General features: G+C 38.6%; 1 protein-coding gene across 10 annotated transcripts in view; it reads right to left on the bottom strand.

The window, feature by feature from the left end:
• The window catches only part of CTDSPL2 (CTD small phosphatase like 2), a 107,804-nt gene that overhangs the window by 8,230 nt on the left and 76,616 nt on the right, over positions 1–22,958 (bottom strand). For all 10 annotated transcript variants that reach the window (XM_054452003.2, XM_054452012.2, XM_054452011.2 and 7 more), the window contains 4 exons: positions 20,289–20,375; positions 5,357–5,419; positions 5,173–5,252; positions 734–860 (listed from right to left, as the gene is read on the bottom strand). In XM_054452003.2, the coding sequence (XP_054307978.1) occupies positions 734–860; positions 5,173–5,252; positions 5,357–5,419; positions 20,289–20,375 (357 nt within the window). The remainder of the gene's footprint in view (positions 1–733; positions 861–5,172; positions 5,253–5,356; positions 5,420–20,288; positions 20,376–22,958) is intronic.

Here is a 22,958-nt window from a genome sequence, read left to right as displayed (position 1 = left end):
CCACCACTTTGGGAGGCTGAGGCAGGCGATCACCTGAGGTCGGGAGTTCGAGACCAGCCTGACCAACATGGAGAAACTCCGTCTCTACTAAAAATACAAAATTAGCCAGGCATGGTGGCAGACACCTGTAATCCCAGCTACTCGGGAGGCTGAGGCAGGAGAATCGCTTGAACGCAGGAGGCGGAGGTTGCAGTGAGTCAAGATTGCGCCATTGCACTCCACTCCAGTTTGGGCAACAAGAGTGAAACTCCTTCTCAAAAAACAAAAACAAAAAAAAAGGAAGGAAGGAGACTCATCTATATTTGTAGTTATATGTCAAAGAAATATTAACAAAGGGTAAAAATATATTGACAAAATAGTCTAAGAAAATATTTCAGAACATTAAACCAAATAACCAGACCAGAAGACCATAAACTAACTATAGTACTCAAATATGTTTATGATTAAATTACTAATTACTGATTTAATAACTGATAAGAATGCTATTAAATGATGCTTATCTTATAGTTTTCTTACTCAGGTTTTTCTTAATTTATGCTGCATGTCAGTTAAGTAAAAATTTTCCAAAAGGAATATACCACTTTGTCATTTCTAATTCTAAAAAAATGACACATTAAAGGGAAATTCCACCAGTGAAAATTCTGTTCTTCTTCTCCCATCATATTCTGTTTGGCAGCATGTGTCTTCATTGTATTTTTTCCAATCTGAGTTTGTTTATCAACTTTCTTCCTACCTGATATGCAAAGGCTTGTGGTGAGTTGTCAATTATTATAGTTTTTGAAAGATCTCTTCCAAGAATATTTAAGTCCTTTATATAGTTTCCTTGTACACAAACACAATGTTCACGGAAAAGCCGGTGCCTAAACATAAAAATAAAAACAAATTTAAAAAAAAAAACTTTCTAAAAAGTAGAACATATATATACACCATAGGCTTCATAGGTTAAGCCATATTATTTTCCCTCTTGAAGGAAATTCAAACACAAATATGGGTCTAAGCGTTGGGCTGCCATTTTACTATAAAAATTCTTAGCAATTACTGAAAGCTTACAACCAAATATTACTATGCCTTAAAGAACTTGAGTTTATCCCAAAGTGTTACTATTAAATTATAAAGGGGGATTAAAAACTCTAAATTGTTTTTGTAATTTATTTACCCAAGAAAGCTCAGCTCAGATGCAGCATCTGGTTGTCAGCGAGGTCCTGCTTTTTAACCAATTTTCCAGATGGTTGACTGAGGAACAAGGAGGTCAAGTGACTTGCCCAAGGTCACACAGTAAGTCAGTGGTTAGCCCCGCATTGGAACCCAGGATCCTCCTGGCTCCCAGTCCTTGGCTCTAACCAGTGGACCACACAGCCTCCCTATCCCTGTACATGCCAGAATAGAAAATATAAGAAGGAATGTTTTTGTGTTGGCATTTGAAAAAATGCTTTTTAGATTTCCTTATATTTTTTGAGAAAAGGTCCTAAGACCAAAACATTCCATCATTTCAACTTTTCCTAAACACCCCTCTTTTAGTATATGTGTATGATCATTTGAAAAAACAGATTAAATGAAATGAGGAATTCAGATTTAAGTATCAAGTATTATAAACTGATATTTCACCCAAACAGAAAAATGCTACATCATTTTAGAAAGCTATTAAAGGTTTTACAATAATAAATACTAAAGTGATTATTATAATCTCAATTTATACTCAAAATACTAGTCTCTGAACATTACTAATAATTAATTCATATAATTTTTTTCTACCTTGAAGTACTCTATTCTGTATATATTAATAATGGGTAAGTTGTCTTCCTTGTGTCTTAATCACACTAACAATTTTGCAAAACCTAGGACCTATTTGGACCTGTATTTTAAATTATGCAGTTTCAAGAAACTGATATTTTCTACCCACAAAATCTGTCACAGTGCTACCAAGAATAAATAAAAATCTACATATACACACACAAATAAAAGCTCAACCTTAAAATTATCAGTGCCAGTTGGTATGGCAAAAAGGAAGAATTTAACGAACAGACAAAATGTATAAGCAATTCTTTCCCCCTTATTATAAGGAATAACTTTAATAATCACAGTCAAACAATCATCTGGCTCCAGGAAGGTTTAGTCCGTTCTACTTTGAAAAAACAAAACAAAACAAAAACTAAGTAAATTAATTCAAGTCTTGGTTGGGCCTAAATAAAACTGCTTTATTTCTATAAACATTTGGATATGAGGAAATTGGAAAGACACTTATAGCATGTAAATTCAAGTCACTGTTGATGCCTCTTCACCGATAGTGGCAAACTCATTGAGACAGGACACAACTGAATCTGTACGTGGATACTACAGTTATTTTAATTAAATTACAGTAAAAGCCTTCCAATTATTCATTCAGGAATCTGAGGGTGTATAGCATGTATTTGCATTTTTAGAAAACAACTATTTGTACCAGTCATCAAAGAGCAGATCATCCATGTGAGTATAGACTTGCGTTAGAAACTCATGAGATTTAGAGATCACAGGAATTTCTTTTTTCTTTTTTCTCTTTTTTTTTTTTTTTTTGAGACGGAGTCTCCCACTGTCGCCCAGGCTGGAGTGCAATGGCAGACTCTCAGCTCACTGCAACCTCTGCCTCCCGAGTAGCTGGGATTACAGGCGCCTGCCACCATGCCCAGCTAATTTTTTTTTGTATTTTTAGTAGAGACGAGGTTTCATTATGTTGGCCAGGCTGGTCTTGAACTCCTGACCTTGTGATCCGCCTGCCTTGGCCTCCCAAAGTACTGGGATTACAGGCATGAGCCATGGCACTCAGCCTAGATCATAGGAATTTCTTAGAGTCTACCTTGTCACCAACACAGACAATTCCCCATAGCACTCACAATCTACCCTTTGAAAAGCTTTCCTTGGCCAGGCGCGGTGGCTCACGCCTGTAATCCCAGCACTCTGGGAGGCCAAGGTGGGCGGATCACGAGGTCAGGAGTTCCAGACCAGCCTGACCAACATGATGAAACCCCGTCTCTATTAAAAATACAAAAATTAGCTGGGCATGGTGATGCGCGCCTGCAATCCCAGCTCGTCAGGAGACTGAGGCAGGAGAATTGCTTGAATCTGGGAGACAGAGTTTACAGTGAGCCAAGATCACACCACTGCACTCCAGGCTGGGCGACAGAGCAAGACTCTGTTTCAAACAACAAACAAACAAACAAAAAAACAAGCTTTTGTTTCAGATTTCTCAAAATACATCTAGATAGAACAAATGGAAACCCTCAAGCGTGTAGGTTTTATAAATCTAGTTTAAAAGAGGATTGTTAATTTATAACACATTGTCATAGCATGACTATCATTTGTTCCTCATTAGTAAATGAAAGCTCCAAGAGCGAAGAGCTTGTGTTGCTCACCACTGTTCCCTGGAATACTGGAGGTGCTGAACAAAAATCATTATAATGAATGAAGTCATCAAAACAAAATCACTGGGTATACTTTAGTAAAGTGAGGTAAAATTAGCATAAATTACAATATACTTTTGTGAATAGAAAATACCATTTCCCATTTGTGTGACTGCAGCTTACTTATTTTGACCCTTTAGATTAAAAAACAAAAGATACCACAGCTTTATTTAGAAGAAAAAACCTTCCAAAATAGGAACATTAGGAAAAGCCTTTCAGTATACTTGCAACCACTGAATAATAAAGGTACTGTTAACAGCAGAAAATACAGTTTAGGATTTCCCAGTAAGACAACACGGGAAAAGTATTTAAGAAAATTTATACTCAGCTGGGCTGGGTGCAGTGGCTCACACCTGTAATCCCAGCACTTTGGGAGGCCAAAGTGGGTGGATCACTTTAGGTCGGAGTTCAAGACCAGCCTGGCCAATATGATGAAACCCCGTCTCTACTAAAAACACTAAAAATTAGCCAGGTGTGGTGGCACGCAACTGTAGTCCCAGCTACTCGAGAGGCTGAGGCAGGAGAATCTTTTAAACTCAGAAGGCAGAGATTGCAAACTGCACTCCAGCCTGGGCAACAGAGTGAGAATCCGCCTCAAAAAAAAAAAAAAAAAAAAAAGAAAGAAATAAAGAGAGAAAGAGAAAGAGAGAGAGAAAGAAAAAGAGAGAGAGAGAAAGAACGAATGAACCAACCAACCAACCCAGCTATTAAAGTCTTTTTTTTTTGAGACGGAGTTTTGCTCTTATTGCCCAGGCTGGAGTGCAATGGCACGATCTCGGCTCACCACAACCTCCACCTCCCGGGTCCAAGTGATTCTCCTGCCTCAGCTTGGGATTACAGGCATGCGCCACCACGCCCACCTAATTTTGTATTTTTAGTAGAGACGGGGTTTCTCCATGTTGGTCAGGCTGGCCTTGAACTCCTGACCTCAGGTGATTAGCCAGACTCGGCCTCCCAAAGTGCTGGGAGATTACAGGCATGAGCCACCATGCCCGGCCCTATTAAAGCTTTTATGAGCCGTTTGTGTCATCTCTCTCAGCTTTTGATCAAAAATTCAAAGATTAACCCCTCATCTTAAAGGATACAGCAAGACTGCTGCAGTCTTACTATCTCACTTCAGCTGACAAAATAATGGAACTAATTATCATGTTTTAAAATCACCACGGCACTCCCATTAACCAGGAAAACACTGCATCTGCTGGCTCAGGGCACACACAAGGAACTGAGTCCAGTCAGGATAACCTAAGTGACTAAACCCATTGTAATTTCCAATCAGATTCATGTAACATTTTCTTTCCATGGAAGATAAATTTGCTTTCAAAAAAAGCAAGGGCTTAATTTGATCCTTTCTGTTAAAAAATAAATTTTATTTCTCTATGCCATTAAAAAGTAAATTAACATGCATTACCTCAGAGACATATGGAGATGAAACATCATGCACAATGTGGAAAAATTCCACACAACCCCCCCAACCCCTGTCTCCCCCAATCCCAAAAGAAATGAGGATATAGATGTCACAGTGAATAAAGGCACTAGATCTTTGTATCCTTTAAAGAACGTCTGTCTGGAGTTCCATCATTAGGAACTCTTTTAAAGAGTTTAGGGGCTTAAAAATTCATTTATATTCACCATTCAACACATATGCAGCCAACTGAAAATGGCCATTAAAATGAAATAGAATCAGTAATTTCATAGATCAGTGTGACAGACATTTCCACTATTTCTTAATTAAATTTACCTGACCAGTTGCTTTTTAGGGTCTAGTATGTTCAGTAACTTGTCTGCATACACCTTCTTAGAAGCAGTAAAAAGAATGATCTATAAATTCAGGGGAAAAGAAGTAATCATTATACATGGTCTAAATATGGGTACTATATTGAATAAAATAAAAATACATATGTAATTAGCTTAAGCATGTTTACCTCATACATCTGAGACATTCGTTCCAGGAATTCCCTGAAAAATGGTCTTAATCTCACATAAACCTAAGGAAATACAAAGATAAGTTTCAGCAAATAAACATACAATGGGAAACCACTTCTTTTTAAGATGTGCTGTATTCTAACTTTGATTATAATGAAAAAGTTCATGTTTTAAAGTATAGAAATATTAACTAAGTACCACTCAAACCAAGTATATTTCACATACAAGTGATCACTTAAACCAATCTCTTTGGTGGGATAATAATAATCACTGATGATCAAGTCATTTTTACTAATAGCAGCATACAGTACTTTACTTCACTGGTATGTAATTTTAATAAACATTTAAGCTAAAAATGGAAAGTTTCCCTCTGGGATTTTGATCCACCAATAAGCTCCATCTTCCAGCCAGGTAGCATCCATCCAATTATTGTGTCCACCTCTAGCTGACCTGTCTCAATGACCTTCCTCAATAATTACTCAGAATTCCTTCAAACAACCACCTGCTAAAAATAACTCTATTTTAAATTTATATCAAGGTAAATAATATTCAAAAGGAGACATCTGGATTGGTGGGTTTAAATAACCTCAGTTTTTCAGAAATCAATCTTCCTATTCTACATTTAATGACTCAGATGTGGCATCTAAATTAGCACTATTGGCTACTTGAGATTGAAATTATAACAGTCAAACACAACAGTTCTCAAAACCTACTGGTCAGTATCAGAAAAGACTACAGTACCCACAGAGCTGCTTTACATACATTATTTTCTTATTACTGTGTCTCTCTTTGTCTACATTTAATATAGCTCCTATAATCTAATATTCAAAAAGCCATGAGCAACCATTAAAACTATTTACATTCTGACTCCTCTATATTCATTTTGTTACAAAATTTTACAGAAAGAAAAATACTGTATTTCATTCAAAGGTGACTACTATTATAATTTCAAATACCACGAATAGCAAGTATTTTTTGAACTAGATTCACGGATTCAGATTAAAAACAAACCAAACACCCTGTGGTAGCAACAAATTCCAATCTAGGCTTAGTGAAGTTTCAATTCTGGCATCCATATACATGCACACAAAAATGCCCCCATGACAAAAATCTAGTTCTGGGAATGTTTTAGGGCAAAATAGAGAATTTCCTTAAGAACTGACCACTTATAGGTGACAAATTTTGTTTGTTTGAGATGGAGTTTCACTCTTGTGGCCCAGGCTGGAGTGCAGTGGCGCGATCTTGGCTCACTGCAACCTCCGCCTCCTGGGTTCAAGTGATTTTCCTGCCTCAGCCTCCCGAGTAGCGCTCATCACCACGACCAGCTAACTTTTTGTACTTTTAGTAGAGACGAGGTTTCGCCATGTTGGGCAGGCTGGTCTCAAACTCCTGACCTCAGGTGATCCGCCCGCCTTGGCCTCCCAAAGTGCTGAGATTATAGGCGTGAGCCACCAAGCCAGGCCAGAAGACAAATTTTGAATGATCATTAGTATGCTAATAATATCACTCTGTCCCCATCTCTGGGCTAGATAAAGGTTTACTTGTTTTTAATCCTATTAGTTTTTTTGTTTTTTTTTGTTTTGTTTTTTGAGGCGGAGTCTTGCTCTTTCCCCCAGGCTGGAATGCAGTGGCGTCATCTCGGCTCACTGCAACCTCCACCTCCAGGGTTCAAGCAATTCTCCTACCTCAGCCTCCGGAGCAGCTGGGATTACAGGCATGGGCCACCATGCCTGGCTAATTTTTGTATTTTTAGTAGAGATGGGGTTTCTTTCACCTTGTTGTCCAGGCTGGTCTCAAACTCCTAACCTAAAGTGATCTGCCTGCCTCCCAAAGTGCTGAGATTACAGGCGTGAGCCACTCCGCCCGGCCTAATCCTCCTATCAGTCTTGACTCATCAAAAACAAAGTAAACCACATACCCCTCCTCAAAGCAGAAAAAAAGAACCAAATCCTCAGCATCCAATCACCATCATTTAGGATGAGGTCTAAAAAATTTAACTATAGTTGTTCTTCTAATCAATTTTAACATTTTCATCCTGAAACATTTGGTGTAGTTTGTAGCCTTGATTGAAAACCACACACACCTTATTTCTTTGGTAAGCCAAACAACAACAGATTTTTATATATATTATTTTACTAACAAAATCATTTTAATCAACTGAGTCTTTTCAAAACAGATTTGTGATGGTTAAGAAAAACCCATCTATTCTGCCAATACTTTTTCTGAATTCCATCTCAAGGTAGATGATAAACTATAAACTATCAGAACCTTTTACTTGTTGCCGGTGTTCATCACTCACATGCAGTTAGTAACCAAAAATATTTCATTTTTTCATATATATAAATGTTTTATTTTCAATATCCCTATTATCACTTGCTCCATATACAGGTTGAGTGTCCCTTATCTGAAAATGCAAAATGATCCAATGAGCATTTCCTTTGAACGTCATGTCAGTGCTCAATAAGTTTCAGGATGTTTTTGTTTTTTTTTTTTAAGACAAGGTTTCACTCTGTTGTCCAGGTTGGAGTGCAGTGGCGCAAACATGGCCATTGCAGCCTCGACCTCCTGGGCTGAAGTGATCCTCCTGCTTTAGCCTTCACGTAGCTGGGATGACAGGTGCATAACACCATGCCTGGCTTTAAACAATTTTTTTTGGTAGAGATGGGCTCTCACTATCTCACTATGTTGCCCAGGCTGGTCTCAAATTCTTAGGCTCAAGCAATATTGCCTTGGCCTCCCAAAATGCTGGGATTATAGGCATGACTCATCACACCTAAGTTTCAGATTTTCTTTTTTTTTTTTTTTGCGAGACCGTCTCATTCTGCTGCCCAGGCTGGAGTGCAGTAACATGATCTTGGCTTACTGCAACCTCTGCCTCCCAGGTTCAAGCAATTCTCATGCCTCAGCCTCCCCAGTAGCTGGGGTTATAGGTGTGTACCACCACATCCGGCTCATTTTTGTATTTTTAATAGAGATGGTTTTCACCGTGTTGACCAGGCTGGTCTCAAACTCTTGAACTCAGGTGATCTCCCCACCTCGGCCTCCCAGGGGAAGTATTACAGGCATCAGCCACCACACCTGGTGATAAATTACAGATTTTGAGGCATTTCAGATTTCGCATTTTTTGAATTAGGGATATTCAACCTGCAGTAACTAAGATAAGCAGGGCCTCTTTGAGATTTATTGCCTCTGAACACAACACAATTCCACCGCACAAGAATATGTCTAGTTAACAATATTTTCCAGTCATAGTAAGTGGAACATTGTTCAAAGGTGACATTTTCCAACTTCTCATACAGTGACTTCCAGATTAGGTCAAAGCTATAACTTTATTGTGCATACTACTACTTTAACTATACTTAAATATAACATGCATCTTAAAATTTGGCATTGCTTTCAAAATGTGTTTACTGGGGATAAAAGGTGGCACTGAAGATAAAGGAACATATTGCTAGAGTGTTTCTTTACTATGAGAATAGAAAGATTAATTGTTGAAAATAATAGTTCCTATCCTCAGAACAGATTCACCATGTGAACAAGAAGGTGTTTCAGTATTAAAAGACACAGGCAGAGAATGAGGGAGGAAAGTGGGAAGAAATGTAGAAAGGTACTGGGTTGGGGTTAGGGCCACATGGGGTTGTGCCATGTGATGCAAAGGCAAAATCTCAGAAACAGAAGTAGAGATGAGACATAAGGCCAGCAGCGTCTAAGTCATTTGAATATAGGTAAGCGTGAACAGAAATATATAAGTCAAGAAGCACTACGTACTGTCTGGTAAGAACAAATAAAGAACATCTGTCAGGTACATATAATACAATGAGTTTAACTCTTGAGACTACCATTACTTTATTGTGTTAGGTCAGAGATACAAAAACAGACAGATGCACACATAGACATGCTTCCAAATGCTTCAAAATCTATTCTACAAATAGCATTAGCTCCATTTTTCTTCTAATTTTACTCTCATACAAAGATTCCTTTCCTGAGCTGACTACTTCCCATTTTCTACATTTCCTTAATCCACATCTTTCTCTACTTAGTATTTTACCTTCTTGAAACTTGCAACTCTTCAAAATTATGTAATCTCCCAAAGGCCAAAAGCTGCATTTCAGTCTAGTATACATGTTTCTTCAAATCGATAATATTTTATTTATAGTACAAATAATTTTAATATTTTCTCAGTAAACCAAATATATTGTGGAAAATGTCAAAAGTTTAAAAATAATGCCTAAAGCCATAATAAGAAATAATTATATTAAAAAACTATTCAAGATTGACTACTACTTGAAGATACGGATTTATGAACATGTTCATTATGCAAAACTTTTAAAATGAAAATCTATCAGAATATCTGTAAAAGAGTGTTGTGGTGCCAGGCATGGTGGCTCACACCTGTAATCCCAGCACTTTGGGAGGCCCAGACGAGTGGATCGCCTGAGGTCAGGAGTTTGAGACCAGCCAGACCAACATGTTGAAACCCTGTCTCTACTAAATATACTACTAAATATACAAAAATTAGCTGGACGTGGTGGCACGCACCTGTAGTCCCAGCTACTGGGGAGGCTGAGACCAGAGAATTGCTTGAACCCAGGAGACAGAGGTTGCAGTGAGCCAAGATGTGCTACTGCACTCCAGCCTGGGCAACAGAGTGAGACTCCGTCTCAAAAAAAAAAAAAAAAAGGTGTTGTGAACTGATTTTACCAAAATTTAAATTTTACACAGAAAATGAATATATAATTTTTTTTTTTTTTTAGAGTCTTGCTCTGTTGCCCAGGCTGGAGTGCAATGGTGTGGTCTCAGCTCACTGCAACCTCCGTCTCCCAGGTTTAAGCGATTCTCCTGCCTCAGCCTCCCAAGCAGCTGGGGCTATAGGCGCATACCACCACAACCGGCTAATTTTTGTATTTTTAGTAGAGACAGGGTTTTGCCATGTCGGCAAGGCACGTGATCTGCCTGCCTTGGCCTCCCAAAGTGCTGGGATTATAGGCGTGAGCCACCGCGCCCAGCCATATATATAATTTCAAAAAACCCACTACACTAATATTACTTGATATGAGTAATACTTGATGGTCTATTTTTTTGGTATTAACATAAAAATTGTATATAGATAGTACTGAAAGGCTATTAATAGTTAACATAGCTGGATTTTTAAAAAAGTAGTCATTGGCTGGGCGTGGTAGGTCACGCCTGTAATCCCAGCACTTTGAGAGGCCAAGGCGGGCGGATCACCTGAAGTCAGGAGTTCAAGACCAGCCTGGCCAACATGGTGAAAACCTCGTCTCTACTAAAAATACAAAAAATTAGCTGGCCATGGTGGTGGTGCACGCCTGTAGTCCCAGCTACTTGAAAGGCTGAAGCAGGAGAATCACTGGAACAGCGAAGGTGGAGGTTGCACTGAGCTGAGATCACACCACTGCACTCCAGCCTGGGTGATCAAGCAAGACTGTGTCTCAAAAAAATAAAAAAAAAAAAATAAAAAATAAAAAAGGTAGTCATTAAAATGACAATCCACTTATAAACTGATTCTAGATATTATGTGGTAAAGTCTGTCTAAATTAAAACTCATATCAAATTATATAATTTCAATTTATATACTTAGTAATTTCTATTAGTTTATCAAACCTTAATCTAATATCATAGATAATCTTAACAGTATGACCCCCCAAAAAATTACATGTGAGTCTTTTTAGGAAAAACATTTCTAAATGATTTTTAGGCCCAGATAATATGACCATAACTTTCTTTTTTTATTTTTTGAGACGGAGTCTCACTCTGTCACCCAGGCTGGAATGCAGTGGTGCAATTTCAGCTCGCTGCAACCTCCACCTCCTGGGAGGTGAGGTGGAGAAGCAATTCTCTGCCTCAGCCTCCCAAATAGCTCGGCTGACAGGGCTCCGAAACCATGCCTGACTAATTTTTTTGTATTTTTAGTAGAGAGGGAGTTTCACTATCTCGGCCAGGCTGGTCTTGAACTCCTGACCTTGTGATCTGCCCGCCTCAGCCTCCCAAAGTGCTGGGATTACAGGGGCTAGCCACAGCGCCCGGCAGACTGTAACTTTCACAAAGAAACATCTTTGAAACTTTTTCCATGACATCCTTCCAACCTATTGCTACATTGTAGCAATAGGTTTTAAAAAATGATGAATCCAAGGAATCACCCACTTCAGAGTATGACATCTGTTTTCTTTTAATCAAAAAGATGACTGGTAGGTGCTATTTCTTATTTAATAAAGCAAGAATAATTAAAACAGTAGAAAATAAACAAAGTTGGGGAATATAAAGAATGAGATGCAGCCAGGTGTGGTGGCTCAATGCCTATAATCCCAAAATGCCCTAGCATTTTGGGAGGCCGAGGTGAACGGATCACTGGAGCCCAGGAGTTTTGAGACTAGCCTGGGCAACATGGCGAAACCCTGTCTCTACAAAAAAATACAAAAATTAGCCAGGCGTGGTGGCACTCGCCCATAGTCCCAGCTACTCAGGGGGCTGAGACAGGAGAAATGCTTGAACCCAGGAGGTTGAGGCTGCAGTGAGATGTGATCATGTCACTGTACTCCAGCCTGGGTGGCAGAATGAGACCCTGTCTCCAAAAAAAAAAAAAAAAAAAAAAAAAAAAAACCAGAAAAGAATGAGATGCTACAATTAACTGAAAAAATCTTACCATCAGTAGATACCACAAGTGTACAAGTGGCTGTACCAATTTTTTTAACTCTTCTGTATACCTCAGTTTCCCTATCTATAAAATATAGGATATAACAACAATATCTACATCATAAGGTGGTTGTGAAGATTAAATAAGTTAATACATGTAAAGTACCTAGAACAGTGTCTGGTACATTCAAAGTGTCAATAGCTATTAGCTATTATTATCTATCTCATTGTTTAAAAGTAATCAGTCACAAGAAGAGCTGGAGTGAGTATGATTCTATTGGGCAGAACTGGGCAACCTCAATTCCAAAGAGAAAGCCCTACAGCCACAATCTATACTTTTGGAAGAGGGAGATAACAAACTGTTTCAGTAAATTGTTTAATTTAGTTCACATGTTCTTAGCATCAATACCAGAGCTTAAAGATAAAACCCAAACCTTCTCCAAAGAAAGGTTATTCAGGTAGGCCCTAGAGTGGTCTCAATTTCATAACCCACTGAGTGATTTTACAGTAGTCATCTTTTGCTTCACAAAAATTCCAATAAGAGGTAGATAGATGCTGGGGGTAGTATTTGTAGGTGGATAAATTTGGAATGAATACGTAAACACTAAAACCAATAAAAATAAAAACAAAACAACAAAAAATCCCTAAATTAAAAGCTCCTGCGGCTGGGCGCAGTGGCTCACGCCTACAATCCCAGCACTTTGGGAGGCCGAGGTGGGCAGATCAGTTGAGGTCAGGAGTTCGTGACCAGTCTGGCCAACATGGTGAAACCCCATCTCTACTAAAAATACAAAAATTAGCTCGGCGTGGTGGCCCATGCCTGTAATCCCAGCTACTCGGGAGGCTGAGGCAAGAGAATTGCTTGAACCCAGGAGGTGGAGGTTGCAGTGAGTTGAGATGGCGCCACCATACTCTAGCCTGGGCGACAGAGCAGCGAGACTCAGTCTTATTTAAAAAAAAAAAAAAAAAAAAAGTCCAGGCGCGGTGGCTCACGCCTGTAATCTCAGCACTTTGGGAGGCCGAGGTGAGCGGATCATGAGGTCAGGAGATCGAGACCATCCTGGCTTACACGGTGAAACCCCATCCTTACTAAAAATACAAAAAAATTAGCCGGGTGTAGTGGCAGACGCCTGTAGTCCCAGCTACTCGGGAGGCTGAGGCAGGAGAATGGCATGAACCCGGGAGGTGGAGCTGGCAGTGAGCCAAGATTGCACCACTGCATTCCAGCCTGGGTGACAGAGCGAAACTCTGTCTCAAAAAAAAAAAAAAAAAAAAAAAAAAAAAGTTCCTGCAAAACCTTACTCAAACAGAAATCAATCTGAAAAGAAATTTTTTAAAGAGTACAGGCAGGGCACAGTGGCTCACATCTGTAATCTCAGCACTTTGAGAGTCTGAAGTGGGTGGACTGCTTGAGCCCAGGAGTTTGAGACCAGCCTGGGCAACACACAGAAACTCCGTCTCTACAAAAAATACAAAAAGGGCATGGTGGCACATTCCTGTAGTCCCAGCTACTATTTGGGAGGCTGAGGTGAGAAGATGGTTTGAGCCTGGAAGATAGAGGCTATAGTGAGTGGAGATTGTGTCAATGCACTCCAGTCTGGGTGACACAGCGACACCATGCCTCCAAAAAAAAAAAAAAAAAAAAAAAAAAGAGGTCAAAGTAGGATAAAATGAAGCTTAATGTATTCATATAGGTGATTTATATGATTTATATTAAAAGTTACCAATGGGGCTGGGCATGGTGGCTCATGCCTCATGCCTGTAATCCCAGCATTTTGGGAGGCCGAGGTAGGCAGATCACTTGAGGTGAGGAGTTCAAGACCAGCCTGGCCAACAGGGTGAAACCCCATCTCTACTAAAAATACAAAAATTAGCTGGCCTCAGTAGCACGTGCCTATAATCCTAGTTATTTGGGAGGCTGAGGCAGGAGAATTTCTTGAATCTGGGAGGCGGAGATTGTGGTGAGCCAAGATAGCGCCATTGCACACCAGCCTGGGCAACAGATTGAGACTCTGTCTCAAAAAAAAAAAAAAAAAAAAAAAAAAAGTTACCAACGAAGCATAATTTCCATCAGGGAAAAATTGGCCATTATATTGTATGTACATATATTTGCATATATTAAAAAACGATGTATTTGCATTAATAAATGTTTAGTCAAAACAATGGCCATTTTAGTAAAACAAAAATGTGTTACCTTTAAACTCAAACTCTAAACTTCAAAGGAAATGAAGCCTCCAATTTAATGTAATCAACTGTCACGCCTTCTAAATTTATAGCCATTAAATAAGAACTTGCCACGTAGTATGTTTTCTTTTCTTTCTTTCTTTTTTTTTTTTTGGAGACAGAGTCTCGCTCTGTTGCCCAGGCTAGAGTACAATGGTGCGATTTCAGCTCACTGCAACCTCTGCCTCCCGAGTTCAAGCAATTCTCCCGCCTCAGCCTCCCAAGTAGCTGGGGATTACAGGCGCCTGCCACCACGCCCAGCTAATTTTTTTTTTTTTTAAAGTAGAGACAGGGTTTCACCATGTTGTTTAGGCTGGTCTCGAACTCTCTGATCTCAGGTGATCCACCTGCCTCAGCCTCCCCAAGCGCTGGGATTACAGGTGTGAGCCACCACGGCTGGCCCATATGTTTTTTCTCCTTCTTTTTTTTTCTTTTTGAGACTGGCTCTCTGTCACCCAGGGTGGAGTGCAGTGGCGTCATCACAGCTCACTAGGGCCTGAAGCTCCCGGAGTTCAGGTGATCTTCCCACCTCAGCTTCCCAAGTAGCTGGGACTAGAGGTGTGTGCCACCTATTTTTGCATTTTTTGTGGAGACAAGGTCTCACTACATCGCCCAGGCTGGTCTTGAACTCCTGAGCTCAAGCCATCCACCCACCTAGGGCTCCCAAAGTGCTATCATTACAGGCATGAGCCACCACACCTGGCCTGTATTTTATTTTAATGAATTGCTCCTAATTTTAAAAGATACATTTTAGACAAAGAATCCCCATGAAATATATTTTTCCATATTTTTGAGAAGTAGAGAACCATTGGTTTCATTTGTATCTTTTCCTTTTTTAGCCAATTAATAATGAATAATTATGATGAAAAAATTACTACCAATAACTAAACTTACTAATAAGGATGGGAAAGTGACTTTAAAATTATTCTAAAGTAGTATTTTTAATATTCATCTACAATTAATTATTGAATCATTATTCCCTACAAGCTAAAATATTAGTTTTATCCTCCATACTGTGCCAACTATGGCCCTGAAATGGTTGATTTCTCAGCCTCCTGGCTCAAGCAATCCTCCTGCCTCAGCCTATTGAGTAGCTGGGACTATAAGCGCTCCCCACCATGCCCGGCTAATTTTTTTTTTTTTTTTTTTTGGTAGGGACAAGATCTCACACTATCTTGCCCAGGCCGGTCTCAAACTCCCAGGCTCAAGCTTCCTCTCACCTCAGCCTCCCAGTGCAGGGATTACAAGCAAGCCACTGCCCCTTGCCTCAAAAAGTTTTTTTTTTTTAGGCTACTTTTGTAGAACAAAAATATGGTTTATGAATCTCAAGAACAACGTGCATGTTGGTTAGTATCAATTTAAGCCAGAACGTGAGAAAAAAATTAGATATTTACTACAAAATTATAAATTTAAATGATTGGTTTCTTTCCTTCATGAAGCAAAAATAAAGCTGACTTTTCTAGAAAAGACTGTAAAAAGGAGACAGAAGCAACTGACCCTCTACTTCTCTCGTTCTTTCTTCTCTTTTTTGAGATGGGAGACTCGCTTTGTCGCCCAGGCTGGAGTGCAATGGCGCAATCTTGGCTCACTGCAACCTCCGCCTCCTGGGTTCAAGTGATTTTCCTGCCTCAGCCTCCTGAGTAACTGGGATTACAGGCGCCCGCCACCACACCCGGCTAATTTTTTTATTTTTTGTGGAGATAGGGTTTTGCCATGTTGGCCAGGGTGGTCCTGAACTCCTGACCTCAGGTGATCTGCCCATCTCGGCCTCCCAAAATGCTGGGATTACAGGCGTGAGCCACTGCACCTGGTTCTACTTCTCTTGTTCTGTGATATGAAAATTATCCTAAGCTGTAAGATTCCCAAGAAAACTGAAAGAATGGGGACGCGGGTAAGCTTTGCTAACCATGGCCTTCCCCATCCACCTCTTCCCCCAGCTTTTCCCATAAAAGCAACCTCTACTAATAAAACAAAGCATCTTTTACAAGTAGCTCCCTACAGGGATCCTATCTGTCCTTGAGTGCTTACCACAATCTGATTTCTGGACAGCTGACCCAAAGTTTGTTGATTTTACTGATCTTCAGAAAGCCACTGACTGGCTAAAGTCTTATTGGTGAACAGAGTCAAAAATCAGATGCCCCTGCCAAGCTTTACAGAATGAGGAGTTGGACAACACAGTTACGTTTGGCTGCACTGTGGTGAAACATATGAGGTATCTTCTTTTTGTCTTCAATCAGCCACATTTGGGCTGAGTAGTTCTATTACATCTTCAAAAAACTGAGCTCCAGTTCTTGATGGAGACAGAGGAAGGTCATTGAGGAGGTGGTTCAGCTCAAGAGCTAAGTGAAAAATGTCTTTTGATTCACTCCTGCTTGTGGATAGAAGTCATCTTCGGGATGGAAGAGGGAGTGAGATGACCTAGAGTCTTGAATTGGTGGATCTGCAGGAACAGAAACTAAATACAGTGGAGACCTCTTAACTGAGTAACACCACGAGATGGATTTCCTGACAAAGTGCCAATATAGGCTAAATATAAAGATTAAACATGTGCAATAAAAGTGATCATGCACTTGTTTTTCCAGATATCAAATGCATTTGTACCATTTCATGAATACATGTTTTCTTAATAACTGATATTTAAGAAAAACAGACCCATTCAAACAAAAAGCCTGTAATTTTGCCTATATGAGTGCCATTTCCTCACGTTTAACAAGTCGGTTCCTCTTTCAAATGACTTTTTCTCCATATACAAACTACAATCTGTCTAGTCCACATAGTGTCAGTAGTAACATACATCAAATTTTAATTTGAGATAGATCTTTCAGGTTTTTTAATCCCCTAGAGAAATGAAATTCAAATTATACCTCAAGGTACTAATTTAGAATAATCTACCTGCTTACAAATTCTAAGACTTGCATTAACCAAGTTTATTCCTACATATCAACCAAAAGAAGAGTACGTATCATTAAGTCAGGCAATCTTTAAATGTGAGTAGTGGCCACCTCAAAGTTCCCTCAAACTCTGATTTTAAAAAAACTTTAAAGGCCCACAACCAGATTACTGTGGATCTAATTTAAATTTTCTACATACATTTACAAGAATTTTGATGAACATTTGATTACTTACTTCTACTTACAATTTGAATATGTAAATTTACTGTATATACTCTCATAATTATTAGACCAGGAATCAGCAAACTATGGCCTGTTGGCCAAATGCAGCCTGCCACTGATTTTTGTATATAAAGTTGTAGGGGACACAGTCATGCTTTTTCATTTATGTATTGTCCATGGCTACTTTCATGCTGCAACAGCACAAAAAGCAGTCATGACAGGGACCACAAAACCTAAAATATTTACAACTGGCCCTTTATAGAAAAAGGTTGCCAACCCCTGATATAGACAATTATTAAAACATATATAATACAATTAAAAATAACATGTAGAATTAAAATTAGTTATAGGTCAACCATAACAAATTTACAACAGAAAGGAAAAAAAACGTAAAATAAGTCCCAAGAGGACACTCCATCTGGCTTTCAGATGAAAAATTTGATCTTTACATATAGAATATATACACATATATATGTAAATGCTATAAAACTAACATTCAAGAATATGTAAATGCTATAAAACTAACATTCAAGAATATACAGATACACGCTATGGAACTGTTGATTTAAAAATGGTTAATTTTGTCATGTAAATTTCACCTCAATAAATTTTTTTAAAAATAAGAGTATATGCAGTACTTTACAGATTTCTACCTTTAAGTGGGCCACATCATAGTATAGTGGTTAAATATTTAAGTTACATCTTACCTAATAATGTGGTTTCTCCAATATCTCTTAGATCATCTCAGACCCTTGTGTATATTTCTTCTTTGCCAGTAGATGGAGACAACACCACTGAAAGTTTAAAAGACATCATTCCCTGTTTAAAGGGAGCTTGCTGGTCTGAAAACTGGGGGAACCCTAACCCAAAGATTTCTTCATTTATTTTTTAAAAGACAGAATGGCTATGCCAAAACAAGAAATCCAAGGGAATGTACCCAATATTAACTACGGATATCCTCAAAAATTTACTAAAAATAACTAAACTTTGTCTGTGATATGGTAACTAATCATATTAAAATGCAATCATCTCTATAGCTTAGAAGGTTCAAACTACCTGCTCTGTGCTCTCATTTAGGCTAGATCATTTATTTTTCAGTTTCAGAAAGTGTAACTCAGAATATATAAGCAAGAGTTCTCTGAATTCCACAGAGGTAGATGCAGTACATATATATAGTATTTGAATTAGTCATATATGCTGCTAGAAGCTTTTTATTCAAAATAAGACAACTATCCAGATCCACATGAAATAATAAGAACTTTAAAAAGAGAGTTAAAGCAGAAATGATAGAAGCAGTAAGAAAAAAATTCAATTTTATGATCATACTGAAGAGAAATGCTCATTAAAGGAAAGAATCAAATTTACCTACTTAAGTTTCTTATTTCACTACTAAAAATTACATAAACAGAACAAAAACCACCTGTAAGAAATAAATTTCAATTTCAAACCTAGAAGCTTAAGTCATCTCAAAATCATTATTTATCTATATTTTTCAATTAATAGCTTTCCTTTCCAAATTCAAAGCCTTAAAGCCATTTTTTTCAAATGCAATCATGAAAAAAACCCAAAAGCAAAAAACAAAGAAAAACCCCAACAAGGTTATCGAGCTTAAAAGAGAAAACTAAGATATCACTATACTATTTACATCTGCCACAAGGACTCCTTTCCTTAAAGTCCACTAAACAAGAACAACCAATATGATAAGAAATGTCTTAAGAAAAATACTTGCCTTAAACCAAATAATCATGTTTTGAAAGGGAACAGAAAAATCTTTAAATCTTTTAATTTTATGTACATTTTGCTTACCCCCTGATTATATATCAGGACTAAAATCAGCTTACATAAAAAGTGAATTCAGTATTCAAATATTTATTGCCATAGCTACAATACCTACCCTAGGTTAAAACCAGAACTGACAACTGAAATAAATCCTCTTACAACTCATTACTAGACAAAGTAGGTTAAAGTAGCCATGAATCACAAACTTCTATTTAACTCTTAAATTTCACCGTTTCTGTGAGACATCAACTATTATCTGCCAAGAAAACTATAACCACATTCTAACTGCCTTTAAGAGCACATAAACAACCAAACACATTTTCATCATCCACATGGCAAGCGCTCTGTGACTTTACTAAGTTAATCTTTAGGCTGGCTCCCTCTTGATAGACAACAAACTTTTCGATCCCCAATCTTTCAACAACTATTATATAATGCAAATAATGCTAGTTAAATAACAACCTCCAAAACAGAAAGGCACTTTGCAATTTTCAAAGTGTATTCACTTACATTATTAACTCAATCTTATAATAATGGAAAAACCTTAAACATAAAGTAAAAACTATGGCCAGCACACATAATCCACAGTGAAATGTTAATGATATTTGTATTTTGCACTGTTACCTGTCCATCAGCACAGATGAGAGAGAAATGCTTAAACTAAAATGCCTTAAGTAAAACAATAACTAGAAGAGTGTCCTGGAATTCTGAGATTAATTATAAAAGAGATGTACTAAAGTGTAATTTTCACAGACCACATTACTACTACAGGAAATAAAATGATCAACAAGGAATGAGTTTTCTTTGTATTAACTGGATTTTTGGAAAACAAAAACAAAAACACCAGGAGTTAACCTGGCAAGTTTCTCTTGAGGATCTATGATGTCAGTGCTCCTGCCTCCACCTGCTGGCAAACAGATTATGAAACTAGCTGAGATCTCAAGGTAAGAAAGTTAGCATTTTTGGAATAACAAATTAATGTTGTTTTATGTAATATCTAGCATGATGCTAATTTTGTTAATAAATTGTTAAAATGTTGATGAAATCCATTATACTTCTACAGAAAAACACATTTAATGTCACGTACACACAAAAAAATACAAAAGATTTCTTTTATTAGGATGTTACCTATCAGGCCAAAAATCATCAAAAAAATTTTAATTACCTGATAAATGACATCTTGGAAAAGGACTGGAAAAGTAAGTGCTGCATCTTCTAGCTCATTTAGACTACAATGCACTAGTGTTTCATCCTTAAAATAAAAAACATGTATTGAATGAAACAAGATAGTAAAAGAAACTTCAAAGGATAATTTTATCCTTAATCACCAAAACACTAAAGCACCCATTCATATGAATTTTACATTTATAATATATTACTATATGTGGCACAGCAATTTGGGATAGGAGTTTCTAAAGTCACTAGTTCTCAGGTGTAGCTCCTGGACCAGCAAGCGGAATAAACATCATTTGAGAACTAGTTAGAAATGCAAATGTTAACCTCACTTCTGATGATCAGAAACTCAGGGGATGGGATGGGTCTCAGCAATCTCTGTGTTTTTTTTATTTTTTATTTTTGAGACAGAGTCTCGCTCTGTTGCCCAGGCTAGAGTGCAGTGGTCCAATCTCAGCTCACTGCAACCTCCACCTCCTGGGTTCAAACGATTCTCCTGCCTCAGCCTCCTGAGTAGCTGGGATTACAGGCGCCAGCCATCACACCCAGCTAATTTTTGTATTTTTAGTAGAGACAGGGTTTCACCATGTTGGTCAGGCTGGTCTCGAACTCCTGACCTCAGGAACATGCCTTGGCCTCCCAAAGTGCTGGGATTACAGAAGTGAGCCACCGTGCCTGGCAATAATGTCTGTTTTTAGAAGCCCTTCGGATTCTGACACATGCTCAAGTTTGAGAAGCAAGGCTCTGAGTTCTGCAGTTGCCAACTTACGGTTAAACCCACATGCAGGCTACTTTTTTACAATTAGCAAATGTAAGTGTAGAATCTAATTATTAAACATATATATTCTGTTCATGTAACTCCTTATCCTCCAACTTTTTATAAAGCATCTTACTTTAAGTAGATGTTTTAGTATCTCACAAATTATGTTTCATGCAATTTTACTCAACACCAGATGATCTAGGTTCACTGCAACCTCCACTTCCCAGGATCAAGTGATTCTCCTGCCTCAGCCTCCCAAGCAGCTGAAATTACAGGCACGCACCACCACGCCCGGCTGATTTTTGTATTTTTAGTGGAGATGGGGTTTCACTATGTTGGTCAGGCTGGTCTCAAACTCCTGGACTCAAGTATCTGCCCGCCTTGGCCTCCCAAAGTGCTGGGATTACAAGTGTGAGCCACTGTGCCTGACCTAGATAAATTTTTTTTCCTTCCTTTTAAAATTGAAATAAGAGCTCACTTTGTTGCCCAGGCTGCAATGCAGTGGCACAATTGTAGCTCACTGCCGCCTCAAACTCCTGGCCTCAAGGGATCCTCCTCTCTCGGCCTCCCGAGTAGCTGGGACTACAGGCTTGCAACACCAGGCTCATTCATTTTTTGTAGAGATGTGGATCTCACTATGTTGTCTAGGCTGGTCTCGAATTCCTGGGCTGAATGGAGCCTCCCAAAGTGCTGGAATTACAGGCATGAGCCACTGTGCCTGGCTAAGATAAATTTTCTATGAGAGCTAAACCACATCTCCAATTATAGGGTACCAATTATAGGGTACCAGTAACAAATGCTTAATAATAAAATATTTTCCAATATGACATAAGATACATTTTTTACTAATATCAAGAAATTAGTTCCTTCCTCAATCCCAGTGCTTCACTTTACTAGCCTTAAAAAAAGTAAACAGATTTTTAAAATGCAAAATTAATAAGAAATCAAGAGGCAGAGGGGAAATGTGACTATATATTAAATTTGGTTAGCAAATGATAGGAGATTAATTGTTTTCAAAGCTTTTCTGGTACCCTAAAATATCATTTTTTTTTCTGAGACAGAATCTTGCCCTGTTGCCCAGGCTGGAGCGCAGTGATGTGATCTCAGCTCACTGCAACCTCCGTCACCTGGGTTCTAGTGATTCTTGTGCCTCAGCCTCCTGAGTAGCTGAGATTACAAGTGTGTATCACCATGCCTAGCTAATTTTTAAATTTCTAGTAGAGAATGGGTTTCGCCATGTTGGTCAGGCTGGTCTCAAACTCTTGGCTTCAAGTGATCAGCCCAAAGTTCAGCCTCCCAAAGTTCTAGGATTACAGGCATGAGCTACCGCACCCAGTCCCTAAAATACAAATTTTTAAATCACATCAAGACATCATACTGGGCCAGGCACAGTGGCTCACACCTGTAATCCCAACACTTTGGGAGGCCAAGGCAGGCGGATCATGAGGTCAGGAGGTCGAGACCATCTTGGCTAACACGGTGAAACCCTGTCTCTACTAAAAATACAAAACAAAAAATTAGCCAGGCGTGGTGGCAGGTGCCTGTAGTCCCAGCTACTTGGGAGGCTGAGGCAGGAGAATGGCGTAAACCCGGGAGGTGGAGCTTGCAGTGAGCCGAGATCGTACCACTGCACTCCAGCCTGGGCGACAGAGCGAGACTCCATCTCAAAAAAATTAGAAATTGTGCTTTTGAGACTATTAATAAAAAGTGTATTGGTATAATGTATATGTAAAAATAAGAATAAGAAAAGGGTTATGGTCTTGCATATGGTTAATTAAGTTAACCCAAATTATATTTGGTCCTTCAGGAAAACATGATCCTGACAAAAAAAAAAGGGAAAGCTAACATAGGCATGATTCTAAAAAAGAATTTCACCCCTTTATTCTCTCTACTTCTACAGAT

This window comes from Pongo pygmaeus, chromosome 16 (assembly GCF_028885625.2).
Source record: "Pongo pygmaeus isolate AG05252 chromosome 16, NHGRI_mPonPyg2-v2.0_pri, whole genome shotgun sequence".
In the NCBI taxonomy this organism is placed as follows: Eukaryota; Metazoa; Chordata; class Mammalia; order Primates; family Hominidae; genus Pongo; species Pongo pygmaeus.
Note: the sequence above shows the minus strand (reverse complement) of the source record. Positions and strands in the feature narration are given on the sequence as shown.